This window comes from Schistocerca cancellata, chromosome 7 (genome assembly GCF_023864275.1).
Source record: "Schistocerca cancellata isolate TAMUIC-IGC-003103 chromosome 7, iqSchCanc2.1, whole genome shotgun sequence".
NCBI lineage: Eukaryota > Metazoa > Arthropoda > Insecta > Orthoptera > Acrididae > Schistocerca > Schistocerca cancellata.
This window is the reverse complement of record NC_064632.1, coordinates 449,518,204-449,540,903: the sequence shown is the minus strand read 5'-3', so window position 1 is coordinate 449,540,903 and position 22,700 is coordinate 449,518,204. Positions and strand designations below refer to the sequence as shown.

The 22,700-nt window shown below is 39.7% G+C and overlaps 1 protein-coding gene across 3 annotated transcripts in view; it reads left to right on the top strand.

Moving 5' to 3' along the window:
• Positions 1–22,700, top strand: part of LOC126092122 (testis-expressed protein 2) — a 335,634-nt gene that overhangs the window by 275,626 nt on the left and 37,308 nt on the right. For all 3 annotated transcript variants that reach the window (XM_049907564.1, XM_049907563.1, XM_049907562.1), the window contains exons 13-14: positions 10,047–10,180; positions 20,575–20,695. In XM_049907564.1, the coding sequence (XP_049763521.1) occupies positions 10,047–10,180; positions 20,575–20,695 (255 nt within the window). The remainder of the gene's footprint in view (positions 1–10,046; positions 10,181–20,574; positions 20,696–22,700) is intronic.

The window sequence follows — 22,700 nt, the reverse complement described above, 5'->3', positions numbered from 1 at the left end:
AAAAATCAGACATCAGATTTTAATTAATAATCTGATGTGCATCTCTGTTCCTCATAAATTGTGGCTTAGTTTTCGGCCACATGGTGATGGAGTGTGTTTTCAAGGAAAATCTTGAGCTTATCTTCAAATTCATAAATTTTCCCATCTTTTATGGGATACATAGTCATTTTCTGTCGTAGAGTTTCTAAGCTGTTCACTATCAATGTGTCGTGATCTTAATGTTTAATTTTCATGCTTCTTATTTGGTGTAGTATGTCACTTATGACTGTGATGAGTAGACTACAGATTTTATGTCGTACTGAGAGGCCAGAAGCTGATATCTGCGCAATCTCTGTTTCTTCATTGCCCATCACCATGTACGACGATATGGCTGTGTGTCACATAGTGTTTTGCATTGTAGTGAAAAAAAAAGCTCATATTGGAATGAGATAATCTTCTCAGCTCATTGTGGATGGTGCATTTCTCACCAAGTCTATGTACATTTTCCCATTACAGTGAAATTCCCATATAGAAACTGAAGAGAGTATACTGCTAAGTGGAAGGACACCAGACTGCTTGGCAGTTCTTAGAATACGCTAATTAAACACTTCTAGCACAGTAGACTCATTTTGGTGAATTTGAATTTATCTTTTTTTCTCTATAGGGTTCATCATACTTAACACTTTATGTTTGATGTCAGATTGGATATACAATCCACCACTGCCACCTCACTTCTCCGGCCTGTCAACCCCAAGCAACGTATACACAAATTTAGCGGAAATATGTGAATTCAGTGATGTTAATACAGGAGGATTGAATGAAACTTCAGTTATAGAAGAGATGGCTCACTTCTTTCATTTGTGCACATTAACTGGCATTAGAATATGTGACTGGTAGCTCCATTGCGTGCTTACGGGCAGGCTACTTCAGGCTGTTTAATCCATTCACTACTACTGAAGATGTCAGGAAGTAAAAAAGATTGATCTGCATTCCTGACTGTCATCACTGGAAGCATAGTTTAGGCATGTCCATAATTTTGTACATGTGAGGTGATTCTTGTGCATATTCCTTTAACTTGTGGTTTTCCCTCTAAAATTAAAGAGGTGTGGTAATGAGGGAAACAGTATTTGAGATGAGGAAATGTGGTGTTTATAGTAATGAGCATGACCAAGCATTCAATGTGAATGCAGGGAATGAAGTGGTTAGCAAGAATTACTGTTTCTTCATCACCACTGTTGAAATAATAAACAATAATATGCCCATCCTATTATGAAAATTTCTCAGGTTCGTTATCAGACATATTAGTTATTGTTACTCAGAGACAAATGGCACTTTGGCAAGTGAAGTATGACAGGAGTACTTAGGGGGTGTCTTGTTGTTCTGGTCTAATACATGCTAGATTTGGCAGACATCATGTTTGGTATGGCATGAGTGGGGCAGGCACTGCTCGTCTTTCAGCTCCAGTCAGATGTGGATGTAAGAAGGCGTCTACTAACTGTGATCCACTAATGATCATTACACTCAAAACCAGAGTACTGTGTGACTTCTGAGGTGTGTGCAGTGTATGTCAAGAGTCTCTTGTCTGACGTCTAACAGTGAACTCCTACACTAGAACGATCTCTCCTATAGTGCTCTGCCATATTTTTAGTGGGTGTGTCCAAACATCTAATTGGCTGGTTCAAGTTGTTCTTCTGATCAAAGTTGTTGAATAACACCCTCATTTTTTTTCTTGTGCTGAAAGACCCAGACATTTGCTGACAAAATTTTGGTTGAGAGAAACTTGCTTATTAGGGCAGATTGTTTTTCCTATGATTCTAGCTAATATGAGAGTTGGAACTTAAATAGTGGCAACTATTTATTCACAACCGATACAAAAGAGTTACATGTTTGTACCTGTTACTGTGCTTCAAAGTAGTCACCAGCGTTGTGTAGAACCTGTTGCCAGTGATGTGGAAGGTGTAGTATACTGTTAGCAGAGCCTGTTATCTTGATGGTGCGAATGGAGCGGTCTACTGCCTGTCGAATCTCTGGAACAGTTCTGAAGCGTATGTGAAGCGTATGCCACAAAATAGTTCCTTCATCTTTGGAATCAAATCAAAATTACAAGGACAAGTCTGAGGAGTATGGTGAATGGTACAGTACTTCCCAGTCCCATCGACAGAACAGAACAGCCACAGCTTGCGCTGTATGTGCCTGAGCATTGTCGTGCAAAATGATGGCTGGGTTGTACAGAAAGAGTTGCCGCTTCTTTCGCAAAGCTGGTCGAAGGTGATGCTCCAAAAACAGATGGTCTGCCGTGCAGGAACATAATGTATTAGGATAACACCACCACAGTAGTACACGAGAATCACCATAACTTTAGACCACTCCATTCGCACCATCAACAGAACAGGCTCTGCTAACAGTATACTACGCATTCCATATTGCTGGCAACAGGTTCTACACAATGCTGGTGACTACTTTGAAGGACAGTAACAGGTGCAAACATGTAACTCTTTTGTATTAGTTGTGAATAAATAGTTGCCGCTATTTAAGTTCCAATTCTCGTGTTTTGCATCCCGTGGGTGTGTCCTTTATTCAGCTGTGTCCTTGAGCGTCTTTTGTTATTTTGAAAATTTCTGCATGCCTGTAGCTGACTAAAACAAAGGCTAGCACCTGACAATTTCATCTTGTCTCACAGTGACGGTTGGAGACCATCCTGTGGCCACTTTCACAGGTTGGCTCCAGACACCCCAAGTAGCCACCGAGTCCCTCACCTCCTGTGTCTTCAGTAGCAGATGTCTTGTACATTTCATTCTGTGGTTCTTGATGGCTTTACCTTGTTTCCTGTTTGTCTCATTCCTCTTTTAGGGGTTGGCTAGGCATCTCGTTTGGCCAATATAATACAATATAAATATTACAGACAATCAACAATTTGTGTTTTAATTGTTAAAACAGTAAAAATTTATAGGGCCAGAAAGGCCAGTGCAGCAACCAAAGAAAATAAATTTAAGAGACTAGCTTCAAGCATACTAATTGTTACTTCAGTTATAGTAATTACTGTGATAACAACGGTCATTTCATTTATAATTTGTATTTAAAAAGAGGGTCACCCAAGGGAATGTGTAAGCATCACAATCAAGGAAAAGAGCAATATTCACAGTAGTATAATAAAAATTGAAAGTTATGCAACAAAAAATCAATGATGGTAGTGTTAGTCATAAAAAATAATAATAATTACAGAGTGAGTCCTAAAAAAAGAAATTTTCCAGTAGATAATGGATTTTACGTCACTGGATAGCATCAACAACTAAGTAGCAATAAGTTTTTTCATGTTGCCAACTAAAGTTGTGGTGATTTATTTATCATCGTGGCAGAAGTACAATGTATATAATCGACAAAAGGGAATCAATTGTTGATGTCAGTTTACACAATGGTTGACCAGAGACTGGCCACATCGAGTGCATTCGGTGTCACTCTCATCAGCTCTCCCACAGCTCTTGTGGCTGTAGATGATGAACACTGTAGGGCATGGTTGTTAGTCTGCACAGCATCACACTTGCAAAAACTTGACTTCACAATAAGGCCTCACTTCTGCAGGTTGGTCTTGCATCTCATGCTACTAGAATGTAGTCTGCTGACAGGCACAGACGGATATACTCATGGCACTGCGAGGATATGTGACTTGTTGTAGCAAAATAGTGCCCTGCCAACAGCACTCTCTGCTGCAACACACTCACTGCCTGTTGGCAAATTTGGCAACCCCAGACGCTGTGGAGACGATGTCCAGTTCCATGGTATACTGCCCAGGCCATACAAGGAAATGTATCAATGTTGATGAAAGCCATTTACACACGTCCTCGTAATGGCACAGCTGCCTGCACGGCCTATCTGGTGTGCAGAGCGTATGATTGTCAGACAGATGCAATAATTTTTATGGAGTGCAACTGAGCAAGGTGGTGCAGTGGTTAGCACGCTGGACTTGCATTCGTGAGGACGGTGGCTTAAACCCGCATCTAGTCATCCTGATTTAGGTTTTCCGTGATTTCCCTAAATCGCTTCAGCAAATGCCAGGATGATTCCTTTACAAGAGCACAGCTGACTTCCTTCCCCATCCTTTCCTAATCCACTGGGATCGATGACCTCACTGTTTGGTCCCCTCGCACAAATCAGACAACCTACCATGGAGTGCCACAATTTCTAGAAGGTAACCAACTCTCTTACACTTACAACTTACACATCACCTGCTGGATGTGCTGGTCTTAGCTTTTCACTTTACAATTTTTTTTTATCAGTCAATCTATGGTGGCTCACAGAAAGTGTAACATTGTCATTGTCATATTGTCATGAAGAACATTTCTAATGACACAAGTTCCATTTGTACTAATCAGTGTCACTTGAGAAAGTGTCATTAATTTTGAGGAAGATTCAAGAACTCAAGTTAAACGTAGTACAGTATCCACCACCTCAACATAAATATGTGTATCTTCTTCCTTCCAATTTCAGTTTTTGCCTCAGCAGAATGTTGTTTTCTTTAGAGTTGATCCTAGAAGGATCAACAACACTTCACATTAAGACTAATTAACTGAGGATATATATGATGCACTGGAGATATTAAAAAGTGCTTTACATATGTTTTCTGAGGGCACAGTCACTATGCTACTGGTATCAGATAAATTATGATAATAAAATACTTGGAATTTCCAAATAATAATTATAAAAGAAATACAAGCAGTAGCTTCAGTAAAAGCATTAAGCATGTTACTCAAGGAACACTTGAAAGTGAACTTAGTTTCTTGATTATTATCAAGTAATAGAAATACTTACTCTGCACCACTCCTAGGCCTAATGTCTACAAGTATGTGGTGCAAAACACAACTCACCTGGCTTCGCAGTCTATTGGTCACTTGCAGAAAAATACCTTAATTCAGTCTGATGGTCAAAAGGCTGCTGAAAGTGTATTCCACCCCTTAATATATAGGGTGATTCAAAAAGAATAGCACAACTTTAGGAATTTAAAACTCTGCAACGACAAAAGGCAGAGCTAAGCACTATCTGTCGGCGAATTAAGGGAGCTATAAAGTTTCATTTAGTTGTACATTTGTTCGCTTGAGGCGCTGTTGACTAGGCGTCAGTGTCAGTTGATGCTAAGATGGCGACCGCTCAACAGAAAGCTTTTTGTGTTATTGAGTACGGCAGAAGTTAATTGACGACAGTTGTTCAGCGTGCATTTCGAACGAAGTATGGTGTTAAACCACCTGATAGGTGGTGTATTAAACGTTGGTATAAACAGTTTACAGAGAATGGGTGTTTGTGCAAAGGGAAAAGTTTTTGGTCCCTTTTTCTTCGAAGGTGCTACTGTAACTGGACTACAGTATCTGGAGATGTTAGAGAATTGGCTGTTCCCTCAGCTCGAACAAGAAGCACAACAATTCATATTTCAGCAGGATGGAGCGCCACCACATTGGCACTTATCTGTCCATAACTACCTGAACGTCAACTACCCGAGGCGATGGATCGGCCGCCAGGCAGCCCGTGACAGAACACTTCATCACTGGCGTCCAAGAAGCCCTGATCTTACCCCCTGTGATTTTTTTCGTATGGGGGTATGTTAAGGATATGGTGTTTCGGCCACCTCTCCCAGCCACCATTGATGATTTGAAACGAGAAATAACAGCAGCTATCCAAACTCTTACGCCTGATATGCTACAGAGAGTGTGGAACGAGTTGGAGTATTGGGTTGATATTGCTCGAGTGCCTGGAGGGGGCCATATTGAACATCTCTGAACTTGTTTTTGAGTGAAAAAAAACCTTTTTAAATACTCTTTGTAATGATGTATAACAGAAGGTTATATTATGTTTCTTTCATTAAATACACATTTTTAAAGTTGTGGTATTCTTTTTGAATCACCCTGTATAATACAGAAAAATTAATTGTGCGATTATGGCACTGGTGAGGGGTTATATCCAAAAGTTCCTGAAATTTGAAAGCTTTTAGTTACAAGTACATTGAAATATTGCTAAATGTCTTCCCATAAATCCCTCTTTAATCAGTGTGGCAGATGGATGTGGGCAGATTGGTTTGGTTCGTTGTTATGAGCATATTACAATTGTTGTGTTTTTGCTGGTTCGCAGTTTTGTGATGGCTGATCTGAAAGAGCTGCAAATCTGTGTAAAGTCCTATTTTTAAAGTTGCTGTTGAAGCGAGTCTTTGGGAACAACACTTTGGGTCAGATACAGATTTGTTACTATCATAAGCCAGTCAAAAACTGACTAACATCGACACCTGATGAAAACCTTTCTGGTTGACCGTTAGCTGGTGTCACAACCTTACAGTGTGTAGTGGTAGGTGCTTCATTTACCACTGTCACTCCCCCCACCCCCACCCCCTTTCCCTTAAGTCTTTATAAGAACTTGAATCTATTTAGAGGAGGCACCAAAATGTTGGTTGACTATTCTTCAAAATGTACATTCTCTGAATTTTACAGTAAACCGTACCATGATACACAATCCTCTCTTGCAGCATTTTTCAGTGGAGCCTGATGGGCAACTCCATGATCATTTCACACATTCTGAATGAACCCGTAGTAAAACATGCAGCTTATCTTTGTATTTTCTCTATTTCCTTTGTCAGTCCTATTTTGTAAGTGTCCTAGACTGAGAAGCAACAGAGGTTTTCTAACCTGTCTCATTCATGCATTGTCTACATCCTGAGGATTCCCCCAGAAAATCTCTGTCTAGGTCTGCCTTTCTTACGTTTTTGTTTGCTCTCATCATTCCGTTTTAAATTGTTATGTACACTTCCTCCCAAAATTGATTGAATTTGACTATTTACAGTGACTGCTTGGCAATCATGCACTCAGTGATATATCTCTCCAACTATTAATGCACAATGTGCTACATTCATTTATGTTGAGGGTCAAACCCCAGTCTCAGTGCCACATGTCAATCCTTTGCCAATCTTCCTTCATTTTACTCCATTTTTTTTAATGTTGCAAATTTGCTACAAAGGTTATAATACATAAGATTTGTTCTCATATTCTACAACAGATTCACATCATTGGTATAGGTATGTAGTTGTTCATCTGTTTGATGGCCCTTCTTGAAAGCAGGACTGACTGTCTCATTTTACCAATCACCTGGAAAACTTTGTTTCTACAGTGACTCATGATAGACTATTCCTAGAAGAGGTGCAAGTGCTTTCACTTGTATTACATGTAGAATTGTTTAGGTATCCCATCAGATCTAGTTGTGATCCCTCTGTTCAGTGGTTGTAATTGATCTGTATCCCACAGTCACAAATCTCAATAGTCATTTTTGTATTTGTGGGAAATTTGAAGAAGGGGTTATCACACTACAATCTTCTTCAGAGAAGCGATTCAGAAAACAGAATCAAATATTTTGGTCTTATCTCTGTTGTCCTCTGTTTTGGTGCAGAACTGGATAGATGGCCTCAATCTATTTTGAATAGTGGCAGAGGGACTTGAAATTAGATACATATATTGGAAATCTTAATAAAAATTTGCTGTTTAAATAATTAAAAGGGAAATTTTTGAAGAATTATTAAAAAAGGATTGGAAAGTACTCAAATTCTGGGAGAACTTTAACTGGCACTAATATAAACAGACCTTCAGTGTTATATATATATATATATATATATATATATATATATATATATATATATATATATGGTTATAATAGAAGGAAACATTCCACAAAGGAAAAATATACTTAAAAACAAAGATGATGTGACTTACCAAATGAAAGTGCTGGCAGGTCGACAGACACACAAACGAACACAAACATACACACTAAATTCAAGCTTTCGCAACAAACTGTTGCCTCATCAGGAAAGAGGGAAGGAGAGGGAAAGACGAAAGGATGTGGGTTTTAAGGGAGAGGGTAAGGAGTCATTCCAGTCCCGGGAGCGGAAAGACTTACCTTAGGGGGAAAAAAGGACGGGTATACACTCGCACACACACACATATCCATCCACACATATACAGACACAAGCAGACATATTTAAAGACAAAGAGTTTCAAAGACACACAAATGTCTGCTTGTGTCTTGTATGTATGGATGGATATGTGTGTGTGTGCGAGTGTATACCTGTCCTTTTTTCCCCTTAAGGTAAGTCTTTCCGCTCCCGGGATTGGAATGACTCCTTACCCTCTCCCTTAAAACCCATATCCTTTTGTCTTTCCTTCTCCTTCCCTCTTTCCTGACGAGGCAACCGTTGGTTGCGAAAGCTAGATTTTGTGTGTATGTTTGTGTTTGTTTGTGTGTCTATCGACCTGCCAGCGCTTTTGTTTGGTAAGTCTCATCATCTTCCCTCTATTATATATATATATATATATATATATATATATATATATATATATATATATATATATATATATATATATATATATATATATGAATATAATAGAGGGAAACATTCCACGTGGGAAAAATATATTTAAAAAGAAAGATGATGAGACTTACCAAACAGAAGCGCTGGCAGGTCGATAGACACACAAACAAACACAAACATACACACAAAATTCTAGCTTTCGCAACCAACGGTTGCCTCGTCAGTAAAGAGGGAAGGAGAAGGAAAGACAAAAGGATATGGGTTTTAAGGGAGAGGGTAAGGAGTCATTCCAATCCTGGGAGCGGAAAGACTTACCTTAGGGGGAGAAAAGGACAGGTATACACTCGCGCACACACACACACATATCCATCCACACATACACAGACACAAGCAGACAAAAGGATATGTCTGCTGCCCCTCCTCTGCTCACCTGAATTCTTCTTGTTAGCTTCGATCCTTTTGATGTAGGATCTTGACGCGTCGCGGAGATATGAACAGACTGGTATTGTCAGCATGATTGAATGAATAAGCTTCTCAATCTTGATAAGTGTTTTTAATATTTTCTGATGCAGAGTTAGAATACACACTTCTGAACAATACCAATGCAGCAGAACTCGTCACGTGTCCACCCGCTACCACTTATAGAAACACACAGATTGAAAGATGATGATAATAATAATAATAATATGTTCCATTATAATTTACTAATTTAACCCAACACCTAAATTGGAGAATTTTCTGTCAGATGAGCAAATGTAGTTTTACTTTTGAATTAATTGATAATTCTATGCATTCATTTTGGTTTCATTTCGTTATTGTTTCTCAATAAGGATTGGCTATGTTTGAATCTACCGTGAAGTTCTCTTTGCCTGTAGACAATTTCTGATGATGTAACTGTTCAACCACAGCATGACTTTGATATTGCAGATAGGTTCATTTGGCACACACCTCTCTAAGGAGTATCAAATTTTGTCCATTTATACCCAACATTTTCAGCCTTAGAGATGAATGTTCGATGTAGATTACTCAGGTAATTTGAAACCTGTTTTTTGTCATACTTATTAAGCAGAACTCTCCGCCTACCTTTTTAACGTTCATGCTAACATTAGTAGTCAATGTCTATAGTACTGTACAATCACTGATTCACTGCTGTACATTAAAAGTTTGGGTAAGTTTCTAATTTTCAGATAAGGAATTTTGAACACTGCCACACAGATGCATTTGCCTACCATCCACATTAATTACTTGAGTCTCTCAGCCAATAACTGTTAAGCTGAAATCTAATAATGTAATATGATCAAGAAAGAGATGCAAAACTTTCTCAGAGTTTTTCCCAGAATGTTCTGCCGCAAATTTTTCTAGGTAGCTAATCTATCTGATTATCATGTTCGATCCACTTTTAACATTTATCTTGAAATTTAGTATGTCGTAATTATATAATAATTGTTGTAAGGTGACCAAAATAAAACGTGCACAATAAGTATTTTCAACATTTCATAAAATGTAATCCAAGCAGCAACAGCACCAGTAGAAATTGGGGCAGACACAATTGGGTGCACATTTCTACTGTTAATGAATTAGATTAGCTTTTTTATTTTTAGAATTAAAAATATTTTTTGGGCCAGTTTTATAGTGGCAACACTGTATTATTATTATTTTATTATTATTATTATTATTATTATTATTATTATTATTATTATTATTACATATAATAAAAATAATGTTAAATTTTTAGGCTACAGAGTACAAATATATTAAGAAAGCCATGGAAGAGGTCTCCAACACAAGATTGCTTCTTTCTGTGGAACTTAGAGGCTTGGTTGGTACTTTGACGCTGAATATTCCACCTCCACCTTCTGATCGGCTCTGGTAAGTGTGACCACGTGAAACACCACAGTATTCCCAGTTCCTGTTATTAAAATAGCTGAAAATTTTATTTACCTACATTCAGAGAAATTTTCACCACAAACCAAAACTGTTTGGTAGTGATGCTTCTGCTGTTTATGCAACATACCAAGGAAAAAACAGAATCCATCATGTGGGTGTATTGTCATAATATAATGCAGTGTCCTTGTCAAAAAATTAAAAAAAGACTTCTGTGTAGCACAGAGGATGAGTGTCCAAATAGTGTCAGTTTTTGTCATATTTATGGTGTGGAATGAAAGTACTGTGTAGGGTTTCATTGTCTTTGAATTGTATTCATGGTCTCTGAGATTATCCATGAAAACTGAATTTTATGGAAAGGCATTTTGAGATTTACCAGTCTTGTATGATTGGCCACTTTTGGCCTTACAGGCCATTTTCAAGCACAGTATGTATTGTATAATTGTATAATTGTATAATTATCCAATTATAAAATAGCAGACATAGCCGATCAGAAAGTGAGCACATAACTTACAGATAACATATTTTGATGGATAGTTTCCAAATGACCAGTTATGTAATGCAGCCTAAAATAATCTGTTGCTCATTTTACTTTCATTGCTTATCACTTTCCACCATTCCTTACAACTTTTGCATTTTGTACTTGCCACCTTTAAAACATTTTTATGCTTTAGATCATATGCAGTATTTCCCTTCGGTAATGTGTCGCATAGAGACCATATTTTAATATACCTATATTTTGTTACAAGTTTTAATTTGGCTGACGGTGCTACAAATTTTATCAGTGACATAAAAAAATTTTTTTTTGAGTAGAGATGTCTTAGTTACTCATCCAAATACACTCCTGGAAATTGAAATAAGAACACCGTGAATTCATTGTCCCAGGAAGGGGAAACTTTATTGACACATTCCTGGGGTCAGATACATCACATGATCACACTGTCAGAACCACAGGCACATAGACACAGGCAACAGAGCATGCACAATGTCGGCACTAGTACAGTGTATATCCACCTTTCGCAACAATGCAGGCTGCTATTCTCCCATGGAGACGATCGTAGAGATGCTGGATGTAGTCCTGTGGAACGGCTTGCCATGCCATTTCCACCTGGCGCCTCAGTTGGACCAGCGTTCGTGCTGGACGTGCAGACCGCGTGAGACGACGCTTCATCCAGTCCCAAACATGCTCAATGGGGGACAGATCCGGAGATCTTGCTGGCCAGGGTAGTTGACTTACACCTTCTAGAGCACGTTGGGTGGCACGGGATACATGCGGACGTGCATTGTCCTGTTGGAACAGCAAGTTCCCTTGCCGGTCTAGGAATGGTAGAACGATGGGTTCGATGACGGTTTGGATGTACCGTGCACTATTCAGTGTCCCCTCGACGATCACCAGTGGTGTACGGCCAGTGTAGGAGATTGCTCCCCACACCATGATGCCGGGTGTTGGCCCTGTGTGCCTCGGTCGTATGCAGTCCTGATTGTGGCGCTCACCTGCACGGCACCAAACACGCATACGACCATCATTGGCACCAAGGCAGAAGCGACTCTCATCGCTGAAGACGACACGTCTCCATTCGTCCCTCCATTCACGCCTGTCGCGACACCACTGGAGGCGGGCTGCACGATGTTGGGGCGTGAGCGGAAGACGGCCTAACGGTGTGCGGGACCGTAGCCCAGCTTCATGGAGACGGTTGGGAATGGTCCTCGCCGATACCCCAGGAGCAACAGTGTCCCTAATTTGCTGGGAAGTGGCGGTGCGGTCCCCTACGGCACTGCGTAGGATCCTGCGGTCTTGGCGTGCATCCGTGCGTCGCTGCGGTCCGGTCCCAGGTCGATGGGCACGTGCACCTTCCGCCGACCACTGGCGACAACATCGATGTACTGTGGAGACCTCACGCCCCACATGTTGAGCAATTCGGCGGTACGTCCACCCAGCCTCCCGCATGCCCACTATACGCCCTCGCTCAAAGTCCGTCAACTGCACATACGGTTCACGTCCACGCTGTCGCGGCATGCTACCAGTGTTAAAGACTGCGATGGAGCTCCGTATGCCACGGCAAACTGGCTGACACTGACGGCGGCGGTGCACAAATGCTGCGCAGCTAGCGCCATTCGACGGCCAACACCGCGGTTCCTGGTGTGTCCGCTGTGCTGTGCGTGTGATCATTGCTTGTACAGCCCTCTCGCAGTGTCCGGAGCAAGTATGGTGGGTCTGACACACCGGTGTCAATGTGTTCTTTTTTCCATTTCCAGGAGTGTAAATTCTGTGGATGAACCTGAGCCCATGATGGCTTCCATTGCCAGTGTCATTAGCAGTATGTAGATTGGCTGCCTGGATATGTCAAAATTGCCCTCATATAAGCATCTACACTGAAGAGCTAAAGAAACTGATACGCCTACCTGATATTGTGTAAGCCTCCCACAAGCACGCAGAAGTCTCGCAACATGACGTGGCATGGACTCGACTAATGTTTGAAGTAGTGCTGGAAGGAATTGACAACTGACACCTTGAATGCTGCTGGGCTGTCCATAAATCCATGAGTACAGGGTGCGGGGCGGGGGGGGGGACATATCTTCTGAACAGCATGTTGCAAGGCATCCCGGATATGCTCAATAATATTCATGTCTGGGCAGTTTGGTTGACAGTGGAAGTGTTTCAATTCAGAAGAGTGTTCCTAGAGCCATTCTGTAGCAATTTTGGATGTGTTGGATGTTGCATTGTCCTTCTGGAATTACCCGAGTCTGTTGGGATGCACAATGGATGTGAATGGATGCAGGTGATCAGGCAAGATGGCTTATGTATGTGTCACCTGTCAGAGTCTTATCTAGACATGTCAGGGTCCCATATCACTCCAACTGCACACACGCCACGCCATTCCATAGTCTCCACCAGCTTGATCAGTCCCCTGCTGACATGCAGGGTCCATGGATTCATGAGGTTGTCTCCGTACCCATACATGTCCATTCGCTCGATACGATTTGAAACGAGGCTTGTCCGACCAGGCAACATGTTTCCTGTCATCAACAGTCCCATGTTGGTGTTGATGGGCCCAGGTGAGATGTAAAGCTTTGTGTCGTGCAGTCATCAAGGGTAAATGAGTGGTAATTTGGCTCCGAAAGCTGATATCGATGATGTTTTGTTGAATGGTTCCCACGCTAACATTTGTTGATGGCCCAGCATTGAAATCTGTAGCAATTTGCAGAAGGGTTGTACTTCTGTCACACTGAACGATTCTCTTCAGTCATCATTGGTCCCGCTCTTGCAGGATATTTTTCCAGTCACAGTGATGTTGGAGATTGTATGTTTTACCAGATTCCTGATATTCACGTTACACTCGGGAAATGGTCATATGGGAAAATTTCCGCTTCATCGCTGCCTCAGAGATGCTGTGTCCCATCGCTCATGTGCCAACTATAACACCACATTCAAACTCACTTAAATCTTGATAACCTGCCATTGTAGGAGCAGTAACTGAACTAACAGCATTGCCAGACATTTGTTGTCTTACATAAGTGTTGCTGACCGCGGTGCCGTATTTTGCCTGCTTATATAGTTCCGTGTTTGAATATGCATACCTGTATCAGTTTCTTTGGTGCCTCAATGTATATATACCACATTTTTGGTTTGGAATTAAGTGCTGCTCCCCCTACTGGAGCACTCAAACAGGAGTGCACGTAACATGGAAACTTGCTCTTCCACAACTGTGCTCACAGTTGTTGCCACTGTTTACAGCCAATGTAACTTGTCTTTCAATTTCCTGTAAGCCATATCACACACACACACACACACACACACACACACACACACACACACACACAAAATTCTATGTGGGCCAAGCCAGGATCATGGTTTCTCAGGAACCCTAGTTTGTGACCATTGATGATAAGCCCATTGCATTAATAATCTGCCTGGTGTAGTTTCCCTGTTCTCAAGGGGGCTATTGGAAGACGCACTGAAATTGTTATATGAGCAATTTCCACCAGACAAAATTAGTCTGTTTCAACATTGCTTTCTGAAAATGTGCTTTTTGTACAGTGGCAAATACTATGAGAGCATTTCAATGAGTTCCCCACTATCACTATTAATGCAGCATTTTAAAGAATCTGCCTTCCACCTGAAGTGCTTTTTTTTTTTACCTGGTTCATTGACAACATATACTTCACATGGCCTCATGTTGAAATGACTCTGTCACTGATTCTGATTTATATAAACGGTATTCATATAAGCATCAAGTTAATTATGAAGGCAGAGAGATGGAAAGTTCACTGATTTGGAAGACGTGCTAATTGTTTACTAAATGACAAGCAAGCAGGTGAGTAGATCACTTTGTGTGTTGGAGACGTACACACAGAGACTTGTACCTAAATGTGAGATGTTTTCGTCACATGGCACAGATGATGGCTATCCTAATATGTTCATTTGCATAACAAGATTCCTTATGACAATGGCCTTAAGGTTCTGATTTGGAGCACCTTAACAATGTGTTTTAAAAAATAGTGATAGTAAGGGGGACATTAGATTTTAATTTAGGTACAACATAAAAAAAAGGCAAAACTCTCACATTCCCAGGGAAACCAAGAAACTGTTTGCTGTTTTAAGCTACTATGATGCCACATCCAACAAACTAAGGCACATATGCAAAGTGATGAGCAGAAACTAGTGTTTTGCACACTAGTAATGACTAATGTTTGTTATAAGCAATGGAATAGAACATCAATCTCAATCCTGTGCTAATGTGATATTAACTATATCAGCCAGACTGTTTGAGCTGTGGTGGATCTCTGAGAGGTTAACGATGACAGAGCACAGCTTGTAAAATGATCACAAAATAAGGTTCCAAGAAACAAACACACTGGCGCACACGGCATTGTACTAGAATTATGCTGTAATAGAAGCAGTGACAGTTCAACTCAGTGAAATATATTTTAAGAGGGACTGTGGTTAGTTACTGGCTTTACTGGCTGCAGGCGGACGATTGTGCTGGACGTGAGGAGAGAAGTTTGATTGGGTATAAACAGCAGATTTGAACATAATGACAAGGGGGACTGCCGTACATATACAGGGTGTATCACAACTACTAGCAAAAACTGACACAGGTGTAGTATACAATAAAAGAAACAAAGACTTTCCAGTAAATATTGGCCTGCAAACAAGCCATTTATGAGATAATTGCAAGTGTGTAGCTGCAATCCACAACTGGCTTTGGTATGAAATATGTCCTGGTTAGTACAATTTTACTTGAAATGCAAGCTTTTTGATCAGGTCCCCATATTATTAGACTCAAATTTCACACATGGTGCATGGTTGAAGTGCACGGTTCAGTACTGGAGCATTATGCCGATGATAGGAGAGGATATCTAATGCGCCAGTCATGTCCAAGATGAATGGGTCTGGTAGTTCATGTACCTTGACCTCCAAGATCGCCTGACCTTAATCCCCTACACTTTTTTTCTTATAGTCATCTCAAAAGTGAAGTGGACATCACTCCCACTGATACAGTTGCAGAACTGAGGTAGCTTTGTGACATCTCTGTGGATGTCTGAAATAATTTGTAAATCTCCACAGAGATTGTACATTTACTAACCTGCGAATTGTGTTCCTTAGTAGTCTTTCTCCCAGCAAGGACCAAGGAGCAATTACACACAATATGGTCAGAGTAGATTTCAAGTTATGCATGTTTATTATCACTGCCCACATACTAATACTCAGCAGTGCATTAATCTTCATACTTAAAGTACACATCAATAAACTCAAATGCAAGTGTTAATAATACCTTGCCTACACACAATAACTGTTCTACACAAGCGACTATATTTACATAATTCAGTCGTACTTTGATGTACACAGCAGTTGTGGAATTTTATTTGACTGAATGCTAAATGCACACTGACTGCCTCGAGATTACTCTGTGATTATTTAATGTGGGCTCATGGGAAATAATGCTGAATGACATAGTGTTTGCACACTTTGAATCCTTGCCATGGACTGACTGTCTCTAAGTTCAAAGCTTATTTAAATATGCTTGTTGGAGAGTTGTAGCAAAATACAGGGTGTACATAAAGTCCAGGAACACTTTCAATTATTTATTGCACAAGAACCAAACATTGTATAGATGTCATACATATGTCATTTTGAAGAGAAATCCTGAAAGCGTCCCCCCCCCCCCCCCCCCCCACCCCCGCCCCGCCACCATGTGTACCGCCACAGCATTCGTTACGACAGGTTGCTTCTGCCCGGGAACAAGAAGCGGACATCCCAGTGTGAGTGAAGTGAATGTGGAGCTCATACAAGAGACGTTCATAAGGAGTCCAAAGAAATCGGTGCGTCGTGCATCCCCACAGTTATCACATTTTTAATAGTAATGTAAAAGACAGAAAAAGTAGAGAAAATATACACATTAGGCACAAAAAGCAAATGAAACTATATGGTTCCAGAGACCTTTTCAAGTCTCAAACACCTATACAGCCTGAAGTGACGAATAAAGATTGATACCAAGGCCGGAATTCGAACTCGGGTCTGCTGCTTACTAGGCAGATGTGCTAACCACCCAGCCACCCTGCCATAATGGCTTTGCACAACTTATGGGTTACCCTATGATGTCTCCCTCCTAAATCCAAATCCCCATTCATGCCACAGCACACTTGGTATTCCCTTACTAGTGGGAGACCTGGGTTTGAATCCTGGCCTTGGTACCAGTTTTCATTCGTTGTTTCACTATGCTTGTATACATCATAGATTTTTGAGACCTGAAATGGTACCTGGAACCATATAGTTTAATTTTATGAAGTGCCTGTGCCTGGGTTACAGGTACGATCCCCCTTATTCTGTGATGCTGAGCTGCTATTCCATTACAGCTGGAGAGCCACTGCAATGCAATTCGAGCTTGGGGGAATACCAAGTGAGCTCAGGTGTGAATGGAAATTTGGATTCAGGAGGGAGCTGTTTGAGGATACTCTGTGCAGTTGTACAAAACCATTGAACCAGGGTGTCATAGTGGTTAGCACATCCGCCCACTGAGCAGAAGACCTGGGTTTGAATCCCAGCCTTTGTACAGATTTCCATTTGTTGCATCAATCTGCTAGTATATACATTATCAAAAAGGTTTTATGACGCAGAAATATGATTATGCACTGAAATTTGGAAAATTCCTCCATGGTTTTCCTAGAAAGTCAAATTTTTGTAGTTGAGAAATTTCATAAACTAGGATGTTATTTTAGGAAAATTATACTTTTTTGAAATCAGAAAAATTAGGGCTGACAACACTATGACATAGAGTTTTAAAAGTGTGATATTAAGCTTTTCCAGTGAATCAACTTTTGTATGCTTTAAGGTTGTCCAGCCATGTGCGTCATTTACAAAACACAATATTTCAGCTGCGTACTTTGCCATCGTCTTCAGGTGATATCTGTAGAATGAGTGTGTTTTGCTACATCATGCTTCCTGTATACTCATCAATCCCCACCCCTTCCATGACTACCTGGCTACATGCCATGCAGGGTGAATTGGTGGGCAGGTGTGGTAACTGACTGCTGTATGTGAACTCTGATTCCTCAGTGTTTATGCTGCTCCTGTCAGGCAAAAAGGTTGGCCTTGGTTGATGTCGTGACTTCATTTGTTTGGGTGCTGAGTTCACATTTTATTGAGGGTGAAGCTACCATGCCTGTTGATGAGACCATTGGCTGATCATATTTCAGCAGTCTCCTTCTGAAAATAATCCCAAAATGAAGAGGTCTGTCTTAACCATTCAGTTTGTTAATATTTCATTGAGTCCCCTGTTGCTATGCAGTGTTCTGACAGTGTTCCCCACTCTCCTGGCTGTCTCTACTATGGATGTGTATAAGTCCTTTATCACTATACTTATGTACTTAGCAAACATCATAGTTTTTGAAGCATGGGCCAAACTGCAAATGCTGTGTCACACCATAGTTAATTTTCCCCCATTTCTTAATTTAATCTTATTCTGTCATATCGTTTGCTAACATTACCCTCTGTTTTTTAAAGTTATGGTGAGACTCCATCCATGCAAGAGGAAGGCCTCTAATGCCATACCATTTTTTAATTGCCCTTGTGAATTGTACAAAATCAGTGGAATGGTACAGGAGATGCTAGATGCTGCAGGTCTGATAGTTTCAATCTAGGCATCTCTCCAATAGTTTCAGAGCCTTACAGGCTGTGGAGAAAAGCATACCAGTTCAGAAGTAATCTGATAGTAAGAGCATAAGGTGCAAGCTAAGACTAGAAATGAAAGTGTTACGAAAGCAGAGAAGGTTTTATTGTTAGATGGTAGTTATGGCAGGGAAATTTATGATCTGGTACAGAAGTCTCTGGCATATGATTATCAGGTAACTAGCATTTTTAATCAAAGTCCATGGCTCTGCAATGTCTCCTGTGATTTAGGCTCTTTGAGGAAAGATTCTGTAAAAGAGGATTTAATAATAGTAGGGGTTCAGTTATACTATTGAGAATGATATTGGGTACATGCTGAATATTGTGAACAGACAGTAACCCAAGAAAATAAAAACAATGTAAGGTAGTATTAGGAGACTACAACATCCTACTAAGAAGTGTGTGTGTGTGTGTGTGTGTGTGTGTGTGTGTGTGTGTGTGTGTGTGTGTGAGAGAGAGAGAGAGAGAGAGAGAGAGAGAGAGAGAGAGAGAGAGAGGAAAAGAAGGAAACTACTAAGATATAATTAATGGTCTCCAAGAAGAAAAGAAATTACCAAGATATAATTGACTAATGGGCTCCATAGAAACATACCAACCAGAATGACCAAAGAATTTTCGAACTCAGTGGACAGCGCACCATCATCTCCAAATTTAAAGGAGACTGAACAAACTTGGAAACATTGTGACTTTTGAACAGAGGAGTGGCAGCTAGATCATGCCTGCACGGCCAAATCCTTTCGTAGAGAAATCTACAATATTAAAGCACTAAGAGAAGTCGATACAGGTTCAGAACCCTATACAATCATTATTAAAACTAAATTTGCACCTCTAAACAAGAAATAAACAAAGACCAACAAAGAAAAGTGGAATCACCACTCACACCAAGAATCAGAAAAGACAGTTATAGGGAAATCATGCAAACCACAAAATTAATAAATAGTTTATAAGAACCACTACAAGTCCCCAAACAAGGAGCTGAAAGTTTAGCACCCTTACACCCATGTAAGAAACGTACCTGGCGGACTACAGAATGTGATACAATTTGTTAAGAAGGACATAGACATGGTTAAAATTTCAATCCCATGAAACAATCAAAAACACCATCACCCTCAAAATGTCAGAGAATATATCACCCCAATTGTCAGGAAAATGAAGAAACAATATCAGAAAAATGGGATTAACTCACTAGAAGAAGGCTACCACAAATACAATGCCAGAGACTATGACAATACCTTTGGAAGACAACTATAGAAGTAATGCTCTCCTTGACACCCCAATCCCAAGCTACTGCTAAAAAGTGAGGGCAGAAGAATGGCACACATTAACAGGGAAAATGCTGAAATTATGGCAAAAGCTTTCAATAAACTTTTGAATTATAGATCAACTCTGAACGCACAAAGTCGTCCACAGCACAAGAGATGGAAGCTGCACTGAAGGGGCAGAAAAATTAAAAGTCAAATTTTCACAGAAATGTGTAAATATGATTGTGATGTGATTTTGACACTGCTACACGATGCTCTACCAAAAATTTGGGTGAAATTTCCCTGAACATTAGAGCACAGCAATAATCCATCTGCACCACACAAACAAAGATAAGGGCAATCCAGATAATTGCAGATGTATTTCTCTCTTGGACTACATGTACAAGATTTTCTCCATTTTTGTATAGAAGAATTAAACAACAACTAGAGCAAGAAGTACGTTAATACCGTAGTGCTATCCACTTGTACAGACAGATGTGTTTCTGACTCTGTTGTTTAGCTATAAGTAAATGTAAATACATTTACATATATCTTGACAGATTGGGAGTTACATGTAGTTGGTACTGTTATGCATAAAAAATAGAAAGCAATGGAGTACATGATCAGAATGGACTTGTTTCCCTTCAGAGTGAAGAATGTGTGAAAAGGGAAAATGGGACACAGTGGTTGGAATGAAAGGTAAATAATGGAACATCACATTCATAACTGAAATGAATGGGTGGAATAAATCAAAGTGGGGATATTTAGAAAACCAAGCATCACTATCACAGCCAATAATTTAATGAGAAAAGGCATTCCGAGCAGTCACACTGGTCACAGTACTTTAGGTTTCAGTGTTCAATTTCTTCCTCGTCAATCCACATGAGTGCAATTGTCCATTATTTCTTAAGATAATGTAGATGTAGAAATATATATCTTATTGCTTTTGACTGACAAACTGTTAACAGGTATGGATTTAGAGAAAACCCAAAAATTTGGCTATCCGCTCGGCCAAAGTTTGGAGAAAGAAGAGTAAATATTTCACATGTAATTGCATGGATTGAGAAGAAGCTGCTTGAAGAATTTCAGGTAAGTAAATTAAGCTGTGAAGTTAGAACACATACAGAAAACAATGAACTAATGTTAGGAAAGTAGTATGAATAAAAATGTCTTCAGTCACAATTTTTTCGTGTTTTATTAAATTGTACCTTACTCTCAAGAACAGAAGTCAATTATGTATTAAGATGTGTAAGATGTTTTTCTAGTGATGATGGACCCATAGGGTCCAAAATGCATTGTGTAATTTAATAAAACACCAAAAAATTGAGACTGACGCTGTTTTTACTCATACTAATTGTGTACTGAATACAGTCTCTTTCACAGCTGCAAAATATGGATAGAATTAAGTAGTGGGAAGGAAATAGAAAATAAGCTGTGTAATAAATAACATGGCTTCTTCTTGCAACAGTTCTGAATGTATTTCTCAGTGAAAATAATCCAATACAAACTTTTGTCATCAGGCTATATGGATAAGTTCCATAGCTTTCACCGAGTGAGGTGGTGCAGTGGTTAGCACACTGGACTCACATATGGGAGGGTAATGGTTCAATCCCATGTCCAAGCATCCTGATTTCCCTAAACCACTCCAGGCAAATGCCGGGATAGTTCCTTTTGGAAGAGCATGGCTGACGTCCCTCCCTGACCTTCCCTAATCTTATGAGACCAATGACCGCACTGTTTGGTCTCCTCCCCTAAACAACCCAACCCCCATACCTTTCAGGGTGATTGACATGTTGCTAGCAGTGATGCATTTGAACCAGTCCTGATCCGAAAATACCTATCAGTTTTGAAGTTTTGAGATGCAAATACTAAATACTTAAACAACAACGTTGTATTACGATTTTTCACAATTTGTCCAGAACACTTATGGTACAGATTCTGTAATTAAAAGTATAGAAAATAAATTATTTGCCTAATTTTTAATAAATCAGTACAACTGATTTATGGAACAGCACAAAAAATTTACTAGGCATAACTCAATTTTTTTCTAGTTTGTAAATAAATATTGAGCAGTGTTTGTGAACTTGGTTTCTTAATGGGATTAATTGTATTTGACACATTTCAATGTACCTTGATGGGTTGAAACATTATGATCTTATAGTTTCTTGCATCTGAGCCCATATTTGGAATGCACGCAGATTGCTGAAGCTGGTCCCTAGGATTGTTTCAAGACACACATTATTTATAATTTGAACTGAAAATGTTACAGTATTAATACAGTTTCCTGCTGCTTATTGAATGGATACCATTTCTCAGGTTTTGATTAACAAAGATGTTAATAGCTGAAACAAAAAATTCAGTATTGTAGTTTTCCTAATAATTCTACAAAATCAATTATCCTTAATTCTAGGATATTTTATATATGTTTGTAATCTTTTAATGCTATTCGTTGAGCTCATCTTTAAAGTGAGATAAATTTTCAACTAACAGAGACATTATCTGGATGTCATTTGCAGTTTGCATCCGAAAACATCTGTTTTAACCTGGTCTATATTACTGTGTCTTGTGTCCAAATATTTATTTTTATTTGTGTTTATCAAAAACTTAAGATTTCCTATAGCAGTGTTTCTGGAGGAGTTTCTTCATTTATTGTAACTTTGGAATTCATCTTAATTAAAATGAGACCAATTGAAAATTCCATTACCAGTCTTTTAGTGAGATGGCTGAAATTCACATACAGGTAAAAGCTATCTTGATTATATTCAAACACCTGGAGGGCCTTGCAAGTTGGTGTGTTGGTGGATTATCCCAAAAAAGGTACCTGAGGTACCCCATATACTGAGTATGTTCTATCCGCACAAATTCTCTTTCCTCCTTTAAAAGACTAGTCTGCAACATGTCCATCCATTTGACTGCTTGAAATATCAGCAGTAGCAGAACTATGTACTTTGCATGGGAAGCAGTCTGAATTGTGTGTTGGGTACAGCACCCTTCCACCTTAGCAACATGCATGCAGTGCTGTCAGAAACTTGGCAGTAAATATGAGCCAGTGTAACACACTTGTCCGGTTGGAAAGTAATTTATATTCCTTGTC